Here is a 19,135-nt window from a genome sequence, read left to right as displayed (position 1 = left end):
AATCCAACCCATCACGTTAGCCTGACAGCAGCGGCCCACAGCCGAAGAAGAAAACGTATCTTGGACGATAGACTGATCATTCCTCGGCTCAGGGCCCAGCTCGGTGGCTCCTCAGAGCAGTGACTGTAGAAAAACATGGACTTTGCCACGTTGCAGTGGTGATGCTGAAATGAGCCCTGATTGTAATGTGAAAGTGGAAAGTTAAGAAGAATAAAGTTCTTGAGGCAATTTGTCTTTGACTTTTTTTCGTTTTGAGCATGAAGTTAAGAAAAAAGGCACATCTAAGAAGAATTTCTTTCTTAAGACACTTCTGTGAATCCTGCCCAAGATCTTTATCGCCAACACAACCTCTCATTTCCTTCTATTAGAGGAGTGTTTTGGGTCTAAACTTTGAAACATTGGATGAGTATTGAAATTGGTTATATTGGATATTGGTTATACATACAGGAATATTGCTTTAGTGAACCATTTATTTAAGGTGTTCTTTAGGGAAAATTGGTGGTTCTTATATGGCATCGCCCCCAAACAACCCTCTTGGCACCTTTATAGTTCTGTGTATCTTCACAGTATTGTAAATGTTGATCCGCGGTCATATTTGACCTCTTCTCATATCTGTAATTATTTTCTTTCTTTCAGGTGGCTGGGCTATCTGGGTCTGCTCCTGTTCGACGTGCTCATCTGCCTGCTGGTGCTTTTCGGCCTCATTCGCAACTCCAAAGGAACTCTGATCGGGTTAGTCATTTCTTGTGTGCTCGAGAGTGGGAGAGCGTCGTGTCACATTGGGGAATCAGGGCTTTCTTGCTCAGTGAAGCCACCAGCTGGCCACTGTTCCACTTCTCCTACCACTGACTCAGAGCTACACTCTCAGAGAGGTCATCACTGCCATTACACTGTTAAAAATGAAGGTGCCACACACAGTTCTGACACATAGAGGAGCCACTCTATTACAAACCTGGTTCTTCATGAATCCAGAAGTGCTCTCTCGAAGAACCATTTGTTTATTTTAGTTTTATTTTAAAACGATTAAGTTATCCTTCTGTGCCTTTTACCAGGGAAGCCTGGTGATATCAGCATATTGGTATTACTTAATGGTTATAAAACCAGCTTAACATGCATGGAGGGGCTCAGCTCTTTTAATGTGACCTAGACCTGTCTGGCTGGAACATCACTTTATTAACCAGAAAGAGGCCCTCGTGTCCTTCCCAACTGGAAGGGATACCACTTATACACTCAAAAAATAATAAATAAATCACGTTATGCTACCCAATACTTAAGATTTTCTCTATTTCTGAGGTTTTAAACTTAACATTTTATTCATGACAAATCTCTGCAATGCAATTTGGGCACAACTTGCACAACATCTTCCTGCATCCTTGAAATACAAGCTCACAATCTCCACACAGCAGGGCAAAGCCCTGGACAGCTGCACCAATTTGGGCACTGCTTGGTCTTCCTGCATTCTTGAAATTCATGCTCACAGTCTCCAAACAGCAGGGCAAAGCCCTGGACAGCCAGCTGCACCATCTGGGAGCCCTGTCTGAACAGCTCTTTAGGGAATCAGTTGCAGTTGCTCAGTGTTTTAGAAGCCTTAACATTAACATCACATGCTCAGATAAGATGATCATACCGTATATATATATATATACATCTCACTCCCACCATCCTAAACCCCAGGCGATGGGTGCTATTGGACAATACGTGTGAGGTGCACCTGAAGAAGCATTCCCTTGGCATTGTTGCCACTCGCTCCCGAACACAGAACAGCCTCTTTAAAATGTGAATTGTCTGGCGGAGAGTCACTGATGCCCACTGAAATTGACCTCGTCGGACCAAGCAGGAGGGCAGTTTTCTAAAATTCACCAGTTGTGGCCAGTGGCGCAGTCGTGAACGTGACATGATCAGTTATTCCTTCCTCATGGCAGATCTTTTATTTTGCAGTCACTTTGGAAGTTATCTGCAAGCCGCTTCTGACCATCAAAAAGCCGTTAGATGAAGCAAATTTAGGCTGTGTGAAGTGCCCATTATCGACAGCTCTTTTTAGCTCAGGCGAGGAAATTGTACTCTCTCAGTGATTCCTCCCTGTGGGATGGCAACTGCAGCGACTGCAGAAAAAGCCTGTTATCTGATTCGGACTCTGAGGACAGCTCTCGCCAGTGACAGCATCTGCATCGGAACGAAGTGTGTGCAACTGCTTCGGCACTGGAGGCGTAATAGGCTTTCGTATGACTGCAGTAACTGTCTGTGTGCCAATTAGTAGGGGAGTGACGGTCACGATTCACTTCACACCGTGGTTTGGACCTCATGGTTCGGTACCAGTTCAGTACAACAGCAAAGAAGCAACTTAGACTCCCAAGTTCATAAAGCTAGGCTTTGACTAAGTGGACAGAGGTGGGTCCTAGCATGAAAGAGTTCGGGAACCTCTGCCTTAAGCTGTAAGCCGTTAGCAAGTTAGCAACATACCATGCTCTGTCAGCTTGAGCTAAGCTTAGCATGGCATGTTGCTAACTTGCTAATGGCTTACAGCTTATGGCAGCGGTTCCCAAATTCTCCCATGTAAAGACCCACTTGTGTCCACTTTGTCAGTTTATATATATATAGATAGACAAATCAAGGGTATTAATGAATTGTCTCCACTGTCCAGAAAAGGCTTTCTGCTAGATTTTGGAGAAGCATTGCTGTGAGAATTTGATTGCATTCAGCAACAAGAGCATTAGTGAGTTCAGGATGTTGGATGATGATCACAACCCCACCTCATCATCCCCAACTCCCCAACTCATCCCAGAAGCACTGGATGGAGCTCCACCATCCATCATTCCAGAGGACACAGCTCTTCCACTGCTCCACAGCTCAATGCTGGGGGGCTTTACACCCCTCTAGCCCACGCCTGACATTAGGCAGCATGGTGCCAATAGGTTGATGGTCATCTGCTTCAGAGGGTCCTATTCTATTGGCAGTACTTCTCCACAGGGACTAGACCACGTGTGTGTGTGTGTGTGTGTGTGTGCGCTTTTGAATATCAGTAACAGCATTGGGTGAAGCTGAATGCATTCATTAGAAGGAGCGTCCACAAATATTTGGACGTATAGTGTCTATGTATAAGGCTAGCCAAGATTCCCTCGGGTATCTTCTGCCAAGGTCAGTCACATCCTACCCTGCAGCAGCAGTAAGACACACTGGCATTCTTGACCCAGACTTCCCTTTACAGAGACGACCACCCGGCTCAGACAGCCTGTGCCTAGAGCTCAGGTTCAAGGCTTTTGGACCTGACCTATAGATCAAGCACTAGGGATTTTCTTAGTGATATGTCTTAACATTTAGAACCACATCAAACTGCGAAAGAAGCCACAGTAGCCCGGGGGTGTTTTATACCGAGGATAAATGTCAAACCACTGATTAGAATCTCTTCATGTCCCAAACAAACCCAGCCCTTCTCCTGAAAATGTGATCATGCTGGAGTGTGATCAGTTCGCATGGTCTCATTTGCTCAGCGCATCCTAGGACTCATCAATTTTTAGTATTATTAGCAGGGACTGTTCTTTCATTTAGAACAGGGTCTTGAAACTGCACTTACTGTCAGAAAACGTAGCACAGCCCCATGAAACATTTAAACATCTGGACATAATCCTCTGGACATGTGACCCCGAGTGGTCCAGCTGACTAAGAGGCTGTCCCTATGATCGCTGGTTCAAATCCCGGTCATACTGCTAGCCATCAGCAGCTGAGGCCCAGAGAGAGCACGATTGGCCTTGCTCTCTCCAGGGTGGTTAGATGGTGCTCTCCCCCCACATTGCTTTCTTGTTGGCGTCTGCAGGCTGGTACGTCGGATCCGGGTTGGCGTTGGTTGCCCGGTGGTGTTGCATCGGCGGCAGTATAAAAATAATTAGCTTGACTACGCACGGGCCAGAGTGGGCATGTGTTGGTGTGTCCTCACTGGTGTTGGGGGGAGAGTATGTGCTGAGAGATGCAGGTAATGTAAAGTAAACTCCACACACCTGAATAAAGTCTTTAAACATCAATAAAAAAAAAAATGGAATTAATACAAATGTAGTTTTCCTGTAAGGAAAAAGTTAGAGCACCCCACACACACACATTTATTACTATTATTAAGAGCCGAGCAGAGCAGACCACTAGATGAGCCTAGAATGTAGCTCTTCTGCTGGTAATGCGTTTAGAAAGAGACCAAACAAGCTTGATTTTCGTGGGAGGTGTGCAAGGAGGGGACCCTTGCCGGGCAAGACTAAAGTTTGCAACCTAAACACCTAGACTAGACACTAAAGCCCAGGACGTCTGGAACAATGTGCTCTTTAGGCACAAGACCCTCATACCCACTGTGAAGCGTAGAGGTGGCAGTGCCGTGGTTTGCTGCTGTCTCTTTATTTTTCCTAATAAAGAGCTTAAATATATAATATGGTGTCCTGGTGTTTTTCACCATACTGTAGTTAAGCCCCTTAGGCTTAAACAGCTTCTGCTCCAGGCTGAAATATTTAGATTACAGACATGGTGAGTCACGGCGAGGTCTGCTGACTGTGCTTTCACTGTATGATTATACTGGGTAGTTAGAATCGTCTGTGCTGTTGCTTACCCCTTTCTGTGTCTCTTGTGTCTCCCTGCGCAGGGTCTGTTTACTGGGTGTGTTGGCACTGGTGATCAGCTGGGGATCGCTGGGTTTGGAACTGGCTGTCTCCTCGGTAAGTGTCTCCATGGCAACGCTACCCTGTACAGAGGCAGAACAAGATGTGTGTTGCAGCCTCGCCGTGGTGTGCTCCCTTTTATAACTGTAACAGTCTAACATTCGTGTATGTGTGCACACCTAGGAGGACATAAGCTTAACATTGACAGTGCTGTGCAAAAGCTATGGGCGTTAAAACTCTTCTTATCTGGGCAGTAGGTGTTTAGTTAGTCAGTAAAACACTGATATCAGAATAAACACTAATGATAACACTCCTACAGAAAGTGGTGGTGGTTCTCCATCACTGTGTTCATCACTGTCTGCTACGTCATTTACAAGTGAAGAATGTTTAAAATACCACCAAATCAGACTGTCCTAGCAAGTTCAGCCCAAGAGCGGAGCAGAGCAGACCACTAGATGAGCCTACAGTGTCATCCTGGGAGCTACAGGTAGCTTCTGTCGCTGGTAATGCATTTCCGTGGGAGGTGTGCAAGGAGGGGACCCTTGCCGGGCAAGACCAAAATTTGCAACCTAAACACCTAGACTAGACACTAAAGCCCAGGACTTCTGGATCAGCCCACTGTGAAGAGTGGAGGTGTGGTTTAGGACAGCCGCTGTAGCAGGGAGAATGGCGTCTCTGTCATTGCCAGCATTGCCTGCACTGTGGTATTTTGGTGGAGGAATCCACCGGATCGGATCGGGACATCCCTTTTCTTAAACCATCACATGCTTTACGTCTACCTTTTGACTGTTTTCCCATCTCCTCAGACCTCCAGTGACTTCTGCGTGGCGCCAGACATGTACGTTGCCAAAGTGGCCGAGCAGTACGGAGTCATCAACAAAGGTGAGATGTTGAGTTTTTCCTTCAGCGCCATCTTCATCTCCATATCAGGGCAGGTTTGGAATCACTGCAAGTGTGTGTGTTGAGTCACTGGCTCTCAGCTCTGCTCTCTGAATCATTTCTCAGCGTGCTCTTGCCCTTTCAATGTCTAACGGAACATCCCCTCACACAAGCTCTCATTTCCTGTTGGCTCTCGGAGGAGATAAATCATCTGTCCAACTCCTCTTCCTCACTCTAGCAGCGTTACTCACCACTGCGCTCGCTCTGTGCGAGTGACCTGACCTGCAGAGAGGGACAAAGAGAGTAAATTACAGGGGTGAGGCAGTTAGAGGAGTTACGGCTGAAGAAGAGGGCTCTTTCCTCCCCAAATACACACACACACACACACACTTGTACTAGTGTTTTGTTTGTGTGTGTTCCTCACTCTGGGTGGCCTGAGCAGATGGAATAATAATAATGATGATGATGATGATGATGATGACAGACTACACAGGAAGGAAAAGCCGTTTAGATGTTCCAGTCTGAGCAGTGTGGACGTCTCTCTCTGTCGCTCTCATGTTCACTGGCCTTTGGAGGCCTGTTAGAGTGGACTGTAGGTGATCAGCTGGGGATGTTATGGTGATTCCATGAAGAGAATTGGACGCAGTTAGTGTGCCGTTTGTGTGGCGCATGCCGGTCCTGTGGTTTGGCCTGTCCTGTATCGCCTCGGGTGCGATTAGCCAGCCTGCTGCGCTGATGAGCTGGAGGAAGTAGGGCAGCAGGGACAGAATGTAGGATGGAGATAAGAGCACTAATGCAGGAGGAAAGAGTACTGGATAATAGAAAAGCTGGGCAGTGTGACTGTCGCCTGTGCGACCTCTCTCGCATGCTCTCTCAGGCTCTTTACTGCCGATCGAAAGAAACCCTTCTTCAGCTGCCAGCTTTCACCCGTTTGTCATAGATGAAGCCCACAGTAACCCCAACAGTGGATAATAGCAGTAAATGGAAACATTGGACAAAGTGATTACTGAAGTAGATTTTGGAGGAGCATTGCTGTGAGGATTTCATTGCATTCCGCCACAAGATCGTTAGTGAGGTCCGGATGTAAGATGATCATCACCCCACCTCAACTCATCCCACAAGCATTGGATGGAGCACCATCCATCATTTCAGAGAGCACCGCTAGTTCCCCTGCTCTGCACCTCAATGCGGAGCTGCTTCATACCCCTCTAGTCCACGCCTGGCATGCTCCAGAGAGTCCTATTCTATTGGCAGTGCTTCTCTACGGGGACTAGACAAGATGTGTGTTTGCATTTGCACATCTTTGACCGCAATAGGACACTTAAAGGAACTAAAGGCATTGATTAGAAAGGGTGTCCACAAACATTTGGACATATAGTGTATCTAGCGTTCGCTTTTAGGCTCCAGCAAGCAACTTGTACCTTCTGTGAAGGTGTTAGCTTTAGCTTTTAGGCTCGGAATGTTTTGGTCAGCCATAGGGTCCACCTAGCATTAGCTTTTAGCTTTTCCAGCCTCACTTCCATATTCTCCCGAAGTTTCCGTTGCGTGTATAATGAGCCAAGACTGTTACGAAACTGTTTAAAATTTTGGAATTGGGTAGGTTCGGACTGGATTTTATGGGCCCGATCTAAGCTTTACTCCAGTCAGTGAAATTGGAGAGCCGTGTGCCAACTGGAAGCTTACTGTGCACATAGACACAATTACAATTACATCTTCAATGGGCTTAAATTACATCCTATCAGCCTAATAGTTGTGTAAATTCCACTCTGATTATTAGAACCTGTATTCTTATAGTTTTGTATTTCACACCGTTTGCATTATTTATGGTGATCTGATTGAGCTTTAGGCTTTTAGGGTTTTACAAAGCACTTCTTTTAACACTGCAGGAAATGCAACACTGGAAAACTAAAATTAAACAAGCTGTAATGCAAAATCTGGGAAGCTTGAAGGGGAAGCTGCAGCGATTCCACACAGAAAGAGGAAAGCAAGTAAGAAAACTAGAAGACTGTGTTGTATACTGTGTGTGAGCGGGAAGAACATTTTAAAGCTCTGAAGAACCTTCACTTCATCATCTACTACAAGCGTACACCATACGGACAAAAGTATTGGGACACCTGCTCATTCACGGTTTCTTCCGAACCTCATGAACTCTCTTGTCACTGAATGCAATCAATCAGATCCTCACAGTAATGTTGCTGCGAAGTCTAGTAGAAAGCCGCCTTCCCTGGACAGTCAAGACAGTCACTCCTACAAATTATTATTTTTTGATTATGATTTCGAAAGAAACGATGAATTAGCAGGTGTCCCAATACTTTTGTCCGTATGGTGCACGCTTGTAGTAGAGGATCAAGTGAAGGTTCTTCAGAGCTTTAAAATGTTCTTCCCGCTCACACATCACGATATCAAAAACACGTCTCCTATGGCGTCCCTCAAAGACCCATTTGAAGCACCTTGAATGCACCAAACATTTCCTATCTTACCAAGCCAACCCCACTCCCACCTCGCCACCCCTGATCTTTTTGAGATGAAACCGGCCGACCCTGTTGCGAACATGCTTTGAACAGGCCTTCCCGGTTTATTCATCTCCAGAAGCTTTTATGACACACAAGTGTTTTATGATCCATTTTCCTCTTCAAGCGAGTATTTTTACAGAGCCCCCGACAAAAAAAGCGCAAAGGAGATCGTATATCAGATGCATTTCGCAAGCCGTGCCCCTCTGTGATGTTGCGAGGGGTCCTCCGCTCCCTGTAAGTCATTTCCGTTCACTGCGTGGTGGTGGTGATGGAGGAGATTTAAAGTCCGCCCCCCCTCGGGTCACGTTTTATGCTGTCCCCTATAGTTTGTAGTCTATCTTACCCTGACGTCTCCAATGACACGATATTACATCCAATTACTGAAGTTCTAGTAAAAATGATTGAGGAGGCTTCCCAGATGAGGACCTGGGCCTGTGGCGCTGTTACGAGCCATAAACGAAGGCGGCCTCTTTTTGTGTTTGGGCGTGTGCGGACGTAATTGAGCGAGCGGCTCATTCTCCTCGTCGGACGCGTCGTTGGGAGGTTTTACGAGGCGGGTTGGTGTGTGTGTGTGGAGGCCTGAGAGAGGCATGAATTAGCTCATCCGCTACCAGGGAAGGCTGATGGAGGACGGCTGCTGGCTGCTGCATTGCCTGGTGCCCACAAGCGCGTACGTGTGTGTGTGTGTTCACATTTGGCTGCGAGAGAATGACTCTTCATCACTCCTCCAGACTCCGAGCCTACTCCTCTGACTCACTGGAGGATCGCTCTCTCTGCTTGACTCGCCGGCTACGCAGATCTAGGCTCTAGATGTGTGAAAATCGCGATTGCGTCCGTGTTGGTGTTTCTGCGTGGGGGAGTGCACGGTGTGAGCATGCAGCACTTCCTGCGCAGAAATAGAGCGTGGGAAGCTTTTTATAACCTGTCCTACACTGTCCTACATCTCCTGCTTTCCAGCTCGGTGAACATGCCCCCCCACCCCGCTCGCCCCTCACCCCGCTCCGCTCAAACAGCCTGCACTCTCGTTCCTCATTAACAGGCTAATTAGCCACCGCCGAGGCCTCTGCGGCCTTCTGAGCACTGAGACGTGAGTGCGTCGGTGAAGGTGGCGTGGAGACGGAGCGTTTGTTGGTGAAGGGAGGCTGACCTCAGCTGCCTCTGCTCAGGCTCTCGTTCAGAAGGCGGTTAGTGGGCTACAGTGCTCCACTATCTTGCGCGTCTGCCTTCAGGCTGCTGGGTCTGCGCTCATGCGCCCTGAACTTCAAGGTCAGTGAGCCTGATATATATCGGCCAGTAGGTCAGATCACTCGCCTGGAAAAGTGTTCGCCGCGCCTGCTCTGAAAAGAGTGAGCTATTGTTGTGATGTAGCACTAATGTAGGGGGAAATAAGGCAAGCCAGCTTTACGGGCTGTACTGTATATTCAGTATTTATGTACGTTTTGGGTGAATACATGTAGAGTAAATATAAAGAATTAATATTAATAAAAATAGTTTCGGTATGGGGTAACCGTTCGGTTCATGCTGCGGTTTGGACCTTGTGGTTCAATAATAGCAAGAAAATCTACCCCAAGTTTCATTGATCCAGTTTGTTCCTCCTAGTTTCGTAGGGCGCCCCCCTGAGGTAATCGCTACAGCATGTAGTGCGTAAATGTTAATATATTATATAAAAAATATAATAATCCCGGTGCTTTTCTCTGAGCGTGTCGTTGGAAAGCGAAGAAGGCGGAGATCCAAGGGAATCATATTTTAATCATTTTATGAATCTGTCATATTTTAATTTGAACCGTTGTGTTTTAAAGCGCTCTGTACACAAACATGAGGATTACTAACGGAAGAATTGAAGGAAAGATACAATTTTGGTGTCGTTTTGAAGGGGACAGCCTAAGGTATGCAGTAGTATGAAGGGTTTGTGTGTGTGTGTGTGTGTGAGTGGTAGCGGCCATTGCACATGAGTGACGGATACTTTATTGTCAGATCAAAAGATCTGAAATTTGTCCGTGCTGATTTCAGTCACTGGTTTAAATTTGCTGTCTCTGCTGTTTCCCTAGATATCCTGCAGTATTACCTCCAGTGCAGCGTGGGACAGGCCAACCCCTTCCAGCAGGTAACCAGAGCTTCTGTCTTCCATCTCTCTCTGGCTTTAGGCCTCTTTATAACCGTGCATCTCCGCCTTGCACAGCCTTTGACATTTCTATAAATTCCACAACCTCGAACCTCCTGCATTCTGGACTGGCCTGATTCAGTCCAAGTGATCTCTTGGTCTCGTTTGATGCCCTGCTCTGGAGTCAGAGTTGAGTTCAGCCCAGGCTTCCAGTTGATCCACTTTTCTCTGACGGGCCTCGTGCGAGTGAAGCCCCGTAGTTGGGTTATCCTCCGTGTTCTCTGGTACACGCTCCTCCTTTCTGTGATAGAACCAGCATTTGGACCAGTCCAATCTAATGAAGCTGATCTCCTGACTCCTGTCTACGTGAATAACGCACTCAGCCGTAAAGTGTCTTATCGTGATGGACGGGGGCAGCCCTGTTGGTTTCCGTGCATATCTCACTGTGTTTAAGCGGCGTTTAGTTGCCGTATGGAGATGGTATATTGATCTCTGTGGGACGATGATTTCAGCTGTTATCCGACAGCTCTGCAAACGTGGGCGAGCCACACTGAATACATGCTTGCAGCAATTGCTCAAGGCCATGAGTGTCAGTGAAAATGAAGATACACTGTCAACAGAGCAGCTCGCAGCTTTAGGAAGTCCAATAACCGGCTTTTTGACCGCCAGAGAGCACATTTCTTACCACCTCCATTTGCCTGTAACTATTTTATTCATTTAATTTTATTTATTTGTTTATTTGTTTATTTAGCATTATTGTTAATAGTCTTCTCCTTATTTGAATTTCTTACTTTTATTTGTTTTATTGTTATTATTTTCTTATTATTTCTGTTATTTTAGTTAGTTTAGCTTTTTTTTACTTTCATTTTTTGATCTTATTTTATTTGATATTTTATATATTTTGTTTGGTTGTTTTAAAATATTAAAACCATGGTATTTATTTTTATTTATATATATATATATATATATATATATATATATATATATATATTTTACCCTTTTATTCTCCTAATTATTGTATGTAATTTATTTCTATTTTATTTTAATTTTATTTTTATTTATTTGTAACTAATTCACTTAATAAAAGCGTAATTTGTTAGTTTGATCATATAATTTACTCTTAAGCTTCAATTATCTTAATTGTTTTCTATTTAATGCTTTTTAAATTGTTTATTAACCCCCATTGATCTTAATTCAGTTTTATTGATTTAATTATTTTTTATTTTTTCTCTTTCATCCTGTTCATTGTAAATGCTCGGCTACATTAAAAATGAGGGCCGCCCTTTTTTTCCTGCAATTTACCGTGACAGCAGCAGCGTTTCAGCAACACCAAGCAAGGCTTCTCGAGAAGCAGCAGAGAACAGACTGTACCTTCACTTTTCTCTCGCCTGTTCGTCCTCCCCAGCCCCTTAATCTGTAATTTTCCAGGCTTTCATGGCGGGTTTTAAAAATAGAACTGTTGCTAAGAAAGCTTGTGCTCGCAGCCACGACCACTCGCCGCCGTCTCTCAAATATTAACGCATCTCGAAGACCTCGCAGTGTCCTCAGCAGCAGTCAGACACTAATGGACTTGCACACACTGTGTTCCTTTCTTCTCCTGCGGTCCTTTCCTTCTTCTCTCAGCCACCTGATCCGGCAGTGGTATGGGCAGCTGCTCGCCGCTCCCGCCAAGGGAAGGGCCCGCATGCATAATGCCGACCTGCTCGCTGCTGAGGAAGAGCACAGCAAGTGTGTTAACACATCAGCCAGCGAGTGAGAGGCAGAAACGGAGGACAGGAGACACAGGAGAAGAGCTGTTGTAATTTAGATTATATAATAATAAATAAAATAAATAGAAATATACAGAGCTTCTGTGTCTTATGGACACTGAAACTAAATGTGTAGTTGACCTTTTATAGTGACCTTACCTCAGTAACATCTGCTGACGGGGGCAGATTTCCACGGAAGCGTCTGCTGAAGTGTTTAAACCCCTCAGCGTCACTGCTGGACTGAGAACACTCCACCAACCAGCAATATCCAGCCAGCAGCTTCCTGTGGGCAACAGTGTCCAGAGACCACTGATGGTAGACTAGAGGATTGACCAACAAGCTATGCTGTATCTGTGCAGCAACAGATACAGAGCTTCTGTCTCTGTCTTTAAGAGTGTCTAATAGAGTGGACAATGAGTGGACAGACCCAGTGTTTACACACTCCAGCAGCACTGCTGTGTCTGATCCACTCATACCACCAGCACAACACACGCTACTAACACACTCGCCACCACCACCACCACCCAAATAACACCTACCTGCTCTGTGGTGGTCTGTCCTGTAGGGTCCTCGGCATTGAAGAATAGAGTGAAAGGGGGCTACTCCTACGTATACAGAGAAACAGCTGGACTGCAGTCTGGTCCAGTGGAGCTGATATAATGGACACAGACACCAGATTGTTTTAATCACTTGTATTTGCTCTGTGTGTATGTGTGTGTGTGTGTGTGTGTGTGTGTGTGTGTGTTTGTGTGTGTGTGTGTTTAGAAGCTGTCTGGAAGCCACAAGGCTCTGGTGGAGATGCAGGACGATGTGTCAGAACTCCTGCGGTCCGCAGTGCGAGACTACCCACAAACCAAGGTGTGTACCACCACTCTACGCATAACACACAACCCCAAACCTGGGAATGTGACCGTGTGTGTGTGTGTGTGTGTGTGTGTGTGTGTGTGTGTGTGTGTGTGTGTGTGTGTGTGTGAAACCTATGTGGTGTTATTGCAGCACTGATTCCCCCTTGGCCCGTGCTCCTAACAAACTGACGGCTGACAGGCTGGGCTGGGCCTTGGTGGCAGGGAGGGGGGAGGGGGGGGTGCTGAGCTGTGAGAAGTGCTGAGCTGACCACAAGCTATTTACAGCTGCAAGTTCACACAGCTTGGCCCTCACACGACAGTGAACGTCTGACAAAAGCATTCCCGAGTGCATTGGGAGGTGGAAGGCTTGTGTGAGGACCAGTTCTCCTCGGGCCTCTTTGGCTTTTGGCTTCATAATTAGAAGACTTGAGCAGGCCTTGAAGTTATCCACCTTATTGTCCATCTTGGATCAACTTGGGTCCACCACCTTCCAAAGAAGAAAAGGGTCTGCGTCAAAACATCCACCCAAACGTCTAGATGTCTGCTCTGACCATTTTTTGGAGGCACCAATGGCAAAAGTAGGTTAGCTCTTAGGCAAACGTCTTACTTCTGACCAGCACCCGCCGCGCCCACTTCACCAGAGCTTCATCAGAGAGCCATTAGTGTTGGTTTCGCCTCCAAAAACTGGTCAGAGCAGATGTCTAGACGTTTGGGTGGATGTTTTAAATTTAGCACCTTCAGCCACAGACGCAGAACAACTTCTTTTTTGGATACGTTGCCTCATAACACTCCGATGTTTTTGTGTTGTGTTGGAAAGCTAGTTAGCTCTGCGCTAAATAGCTCTGAATAGCTTTAAACAGCCTGTTGGAATGATGGGTTAGCATAACTAGCTACTTTATAATCAGTGTCCACAGCAGTAGCCTACTCCAATGCATTCACTCTAAATACGAACTATAAAGACCATGTGATACGAAATGACCGGCAATTCTACAAGAAAGCAGAAAGTGGGTGTGGCCAAATAAGGTGGATAGCAAAGGGAAATGCAGAAAATGTTGAAAGCGGTTAAGTTAGGTTAAACCCAACATTATCTATAGTACGCACTAGAGCTGGGCGATATGGGAAAAAATTATAGCAATATTTAAAGACGATATTTATCACAATATTTCGTAGATATATATATATATATATATATATATATATATATATATATATATATATATATATATATATATATATATATATGTGTAGACAAAATGTACCAACAGCGTAAAATTTTTAAAAACTGCTGTCCAAATACTTTCCCATACTGAGTACCGTGATTTTTACTCAGATATGCTTCAATCCTTTCAATTAAATAAGACTAATTACACTCTTCGTAATGAAACATGCAGTTAATCAGTGCTCTTTAAACACTGATGATATCCACGATACACTCATAAAAGCATATTGTGTACCACGATAACAGAATTGATCACGATACAATAAAATATTGTCATATTACCCAGCTTTAATACACACACACACACACACACACACACACACATATATACAACTGTCTGGACACTTGACTGGCCCAGTTTAAGGTTGCTAGAGGAGGACATGACCCTGTTTTCACTCTGTGTGCTTGTCTGTGTTTTTCAGAGCAATCTGGAGCAGATTCAGGGTGTTTTGAACACTACTGAAATTGGGCTGCATCAGCTGACCGCTCTAGTGGACTGCCGCAGCCTGCACATGGTGAGTTTGCCTGTATTTAAAGCAACGTTATGTCGAATTTTTATCTTAAAATAGCAGCTTCAAGGTTATGTTGATGCTCCACTGACTGTAATAGTGAGAACAGTGTCTCGATCTTACTTATGTAACTTTGGAGAAGGGGTCAGGAAAACGTTTGTGAGAACTGCCCGTCCCGTCTCATATTTGTGTACAATCCTGTAATATTACTCTACCACCTCAGTACACATGCTCACTTCGAAAGCCCTGTTCTGTATCTCTTAAAAGTCAAGAAAAGCATGTAAGCATGTCCTTCAGTGGTGGCTCAAAAGGAGAGTTACACTTCCCAACTGTAGGGGGAGCCCATGAGCAAGACATTTTTCAGTCCAATTCTCGCATAATGCTGCTTTAACACAAGACCGTTTCCGTGATTAGAATATAGGCATTAAGATTAGGCACACTTTACCACCTCAGCCATAAATGTCAGTCACAGGGATTGAACCAGCAGCCTTCTGGTCCTGTTATGGTATATGTCACCTTGTGTTAATAAGTCCACCTGCTCAATTAGTTGTGTTTAGCAATCAGGTCATAGGTGGACAAGTCTTCTTCATAAGCCTCCAACATTAAATGATCCCCAACGGCCTTTCTTTTTCTTTTACGTACTAATTAAGCACACTTTACAGCAGCGCACCAGAACCCAGGCCTGGGTGGGTAGGAGTCCTTAACATTCCTCCTGTACCCGAAAAGGGCATTTTTTAGGGAACAGGTCATTGTTTAACACCTTACAGCAGGTCTGTGGCGAAGGGTCTGAGCTAAGCTTTATCTGTATAAAAGCTGTGTTGGACAAAATACTGTGCTCCTGCAGTTTCTACTACAGTATTTACACAATGCTGCACCTTCAGACTGCTCTCATAATGGCTGGAAAAAGACCCTTAAAGCAGAAACACAGACCGAGCATCCTAACTCTTTACAGTGGAGCTCCAGATAAAGCCAGAGTGTGGTGAGCTCACCGTCCTACACCATCATCAGAAGATTCTTGGAAACTGAAGGCAGCTGGAGAGGTCTGGTACAGAAGGAGGTCTGACCCACTAAATTAAACCCACAACAGCATCAGAAGACCAGTTTCTGAGAGTCAACAGCAGCTTGTGGGATAGGCGTGGCAACACCTAGTAGCTCAGCAGCTTAATCCTGGCCCACATCTCAGTTTCAGCTGAGAAGAGGAGACCTGGAGCTGCAGGTGGGGTGGCAGGAAGAAGGGCATTGCTAAGATGGCAAAACAAGGAAAGCAGGCTTCAGTGGGCCATGCAGCACTGAACAGTAGACTGCTGAAAACATTGGGGGTGTTCTAAAACTTTTGACGGAAAGTGTAAACATCCTTTTTTTTTTTTTTTTTTTTCTGGTGCACTTTTGCTTGCACGGTGATCACGGGCAGAGCAGCCTGGTTGTGAATGATAACGGTGATTTTCAGGAGGGCATGTTGTTGCCTGTGGAGGATCTGCAGCACTGCGTACAGTTTATGGGGGGAGGTGTCTCTCCAGCTTCTGCACTATATGTGTGCCTACTGCTGTCTGCTGCAGAGACAGATAGGGTTCCACTTCGGGCTCGGTACAGCAGTGTTTGCGTGGGCAGAGTATTTAGGATTGTTCTAGCATTAAAGGAACGTTCTGTACGTTGCAAAATCGTACTTGTGTTTAAATCTCCTCAGTTCATGTGCTGTGTGTGTGTGTGTGTGTGTGTGTGTGTGTGTGTGTGTGTGTGTGTGTTTGTGGATTTCGCAGATTGTAGTTCTGAGTGCCGCATTCTTGTGTCTGGTCACGACGACAGGATTTCTGCCTCTCTGTGGGTGTGGGAGTGTGGGTTTGCGCCTGATCGTTGCTTGTAGAGGATTATGTGTAGTGCGGTGACGTATCTCTGTGTGTTTGTCAGGTTGTGTGAATGACGCGTCTCATTCTCCCTCTTTATGAAATGTGTGTGTCGCTCTTGGCACAGGACTACAGGCGATGATGGAGCTGTGTGTGTGTGTGTGTAATATCTGTCTTTGTGTCTGTGCAGGATTATGTCCAAGCAGTGACATTTTATACACTTCAAATACTCAGATATAGAAGCCATACACTCGACCTCCAAATCGGCCGTAGTCTCTTATTCCGGTTCCAGACTTGAACTCTACACTTAAACTTTATATGAACCCAGCAGCGTTTGAGTTGTTTTTCATGTAACTACTGAATAATAGACCTGAAAATGTCATAAGTCGGGGTGTTTACATGGCTAACAACAGTCACATTTTACATAATTTACAGTGAACTCATTTAAGTAAGTTCAAAACATATCAAAGTAGGCGGAAGTGGTGCATTAGGGTATTCTGGTGATGGCGCAAATGAACTGAAATCAGCTGTGAAGTTATTTTCAGTTATTCACTTCAGTCTGATCATAGTAAGCGTAATATGTACATACAAAATTTTGCAGCTAGAGTCTTAGACCCTGTTTACACCTGATCACTTGACTAGTGATTACTATATGGATTACATTCTGGTAAGTTTAGCCACATGTATTTACATTTACAGATGCATTTGGGTGGTTATTAGACTGAGCACTGATCGCTGTGTGAGACAGTATATGGGAATTCATTAATTTCCCAGCAAGTATTACTGGTGTTTAGGTTGTTATGGGGTTGGGGGGGGGGGGTGCTAGGGGGGGATGTGGTGGTTATACTGTTCTATCGGTGCTCAAGTGTGTATCCGGTTTGAATGCATAATGAATGCGATCACACCTGCGTTTTTATGTGGCTCGGCCTCCTCCAGATGTAATCCTGACACTCAAGACCGATGAAGTGACCAGATCTGCTCACATCACCCCCATCCTCCCTCAGTTACGCTGGCTACTGATAACAGAACTTGTTCAAAACCCCTTCATCCATATGTTCCAGCTCGTAAATGAAGGTCCTCTGTCCTCTTCTAGCTGTTCACAGGTTTTGCAGTTTTGCTGCACCATCTTTTTGGAATGCTTTTCAAGAATAATGATAATAATAATAATAATAAAAATATTTACACTTATAATGAGCTTTTCTTAAACCCAAACCACTTCTTGAAATGATCAACACACAAATATGTCATAAAATAGATTAAATAACCTAAAAACAAACGAAAATGAAAGCAATGGAAATGTTTAATAACGTCAGGTTATTCCATAATGGACACCCCCCTGGATTTTACTTCGCAGAGAGTTTGCAGTAAAGTAATCATACCACAGAGAGAATGATTCATAGTTCTTAATCTTTGATGATTATAACTTCTTCTTATTATTATTTGTTTTTTATTATGCAAGACCAGTAGCCTAGCCAAGCAGTACTTTCATGAGGATCACTGTACTTGCATATTTTCAGAAGTTCCATCAAATTCTTTGGTTCCTTGGGCATCTTTGTTCTTTTTAGGGAAGACAGCATGGACAGTAAGATGACTTGGATGCCTGACTAAATAATAAGGAGCTTATTTTTATCCTTTTACATAAACTAACAATCACAGAACGAACTTGCCCGATTAACTAGTCTAGTCTACCCGTATGCTGCTAAACTGTCCGCACCAGCAACATGCACCACAGCCTGAACCCACACATACAGACTGCTCCCTCAGCATTTCCACCCACTGCGTTCCTTCATTTTGCTTTTTTTGTGCAGCTGATTTTAAGTAACAGCTTTCTTCTTCGTCTCACTCTCTGGCTCTCTTGCTCTCTCTCTTGCTCTCTCTCTCTTTGCAGGACTATGTGCAGGCAATGACTGGGCTGTGCTACGATGGTCTAGAAGGGCTGATCTACCTGGTGCTCTTCTCCTTTGTCACTGCTCTCATGTTCAGCTCCATCGTCTGCAGTGTGCCTCACACATGGCAGGGCAGGAGGTGAGTGCAGTGCAGTGTGTGTTTTTGTGTGTGTGTGTAAGTGAGCAAAAGAATGGAAATACATCATAAAACATACCTCATCCTGTTGTTTCTCATTTATTGTCTAAAAGCATTAAACCTGTCCATTATTTCTGTATGGTTTGATGGTTTGGGTATGATGGGAAGTGGCAGCTGAACACGTCTGACTATAAAACACCGTGACGCACCAGAAATCCTGCTGGATGGTAGAGATATGGAACATGTGTGAGTGGGGACGCCTGTTCCGGACACTGTGGTTGATCAGCACTGGCACATTAAGTTTTCTGAGGACAGCTTTCCTTCTCTCCCTCTGTCATTTCCTCTGCACTCGCAGGGCACCAGTGTCCGTATGCGGCCAAGCCCTAATCTCATAAAGCACTGTCATTTCCCCAAGACCAGACCTTCTCCTGAGCCTTCTCCTGAGCCTTCTCCTGAGCCTTCTCCTGAGCCTTCTCCTGAGCCTTCTCCTGAGCCTTCTCCTGAGCCATCTCCTTGGCCAGGCCTGGTTCAGAGGCAGTTGGGATTAAGTCTGATGGAGAGTGAGGTGGAGGAGGCCCCAGCTTAGCTGCTATGTGTAATTAACCCGGCTCTGCAGTAGCTGTGATCTGCTCTCTCTCTCTCTGTCCCAAGGTACCAGGCTAAGCACCGGGCTTCTTCCTGGCTGTCAGTCGTCCGGCATGCACAGAGCATCTAATGGGATAGAACTGGGTTAACGAAGTGGGTTAATAACATTAGAGGGGCTGTTGATGACTAAGAAACATCTGAGCCAAAGCGGTCAGCACGTTGCATTCATAGATATACATATT

The 19,135-nt window shown here is 45.2% G+C and overlaps 1 protein-coding gene across 4 annotated transcripts in view; it reads left to right on the top strand.

Annotated features, from left to right (window-relative positions):
- The window catches only part of ttyh3a (tweety family member 3a), an 80,852-nt gene that overhangs the window by 46,911 nt on the left and 14,806 nt on the right, over positions 1–19,135 (top strand). For all 4 annotated transcript variants that reach the window (XM_072676373.1, XM_072676372.1, XM_072676375.1 and 1 more), the window contains exons 5-11: positions 637–732; positions 4,616–4,688; positions 5,438–5,513; positions 10,072–10,127; positions 12,638–12,730; positions 14,359–14,451; positions 18,175–18,311. In XM_072676373.1, the coding sequence (XP_072532474.1) occupies positions 637–732; positions 4,616–4,688; positions 5,438–5,513; positions 10,072–10,127; positions 12,638–12,730; positions 14,359–14,451; positions 18,175–18,311 (624 nt within the window). The remainder of the gene's footprint in view (positions 1–636; positions 733–4,615; positions 4,689–5,437; positions 5,514–10,071; positions 10,128–12,637; positions 12,731–14,358; positions 14,452–18,174; positions 18,312–19,135) is intronic.

This window comes from Salminus brasiliensis, chromosome 3, assembly GCF_030463535.1.
Source record: "Salminus brasiliensis chromosome 3, fSalBra1.hap2, whole genome shotgun sequence".
Lineage (NCBI taxonomy): Eukaryota > Metazoa > Chordata > Actinopteri > Characiformes > Bryconidae > Salminus > Salminus brasiliensis.
Note: the sequence above shows the minus strand (reverse complement) of the source record. Positions and strands in the feature narration are given on the sequence as shown.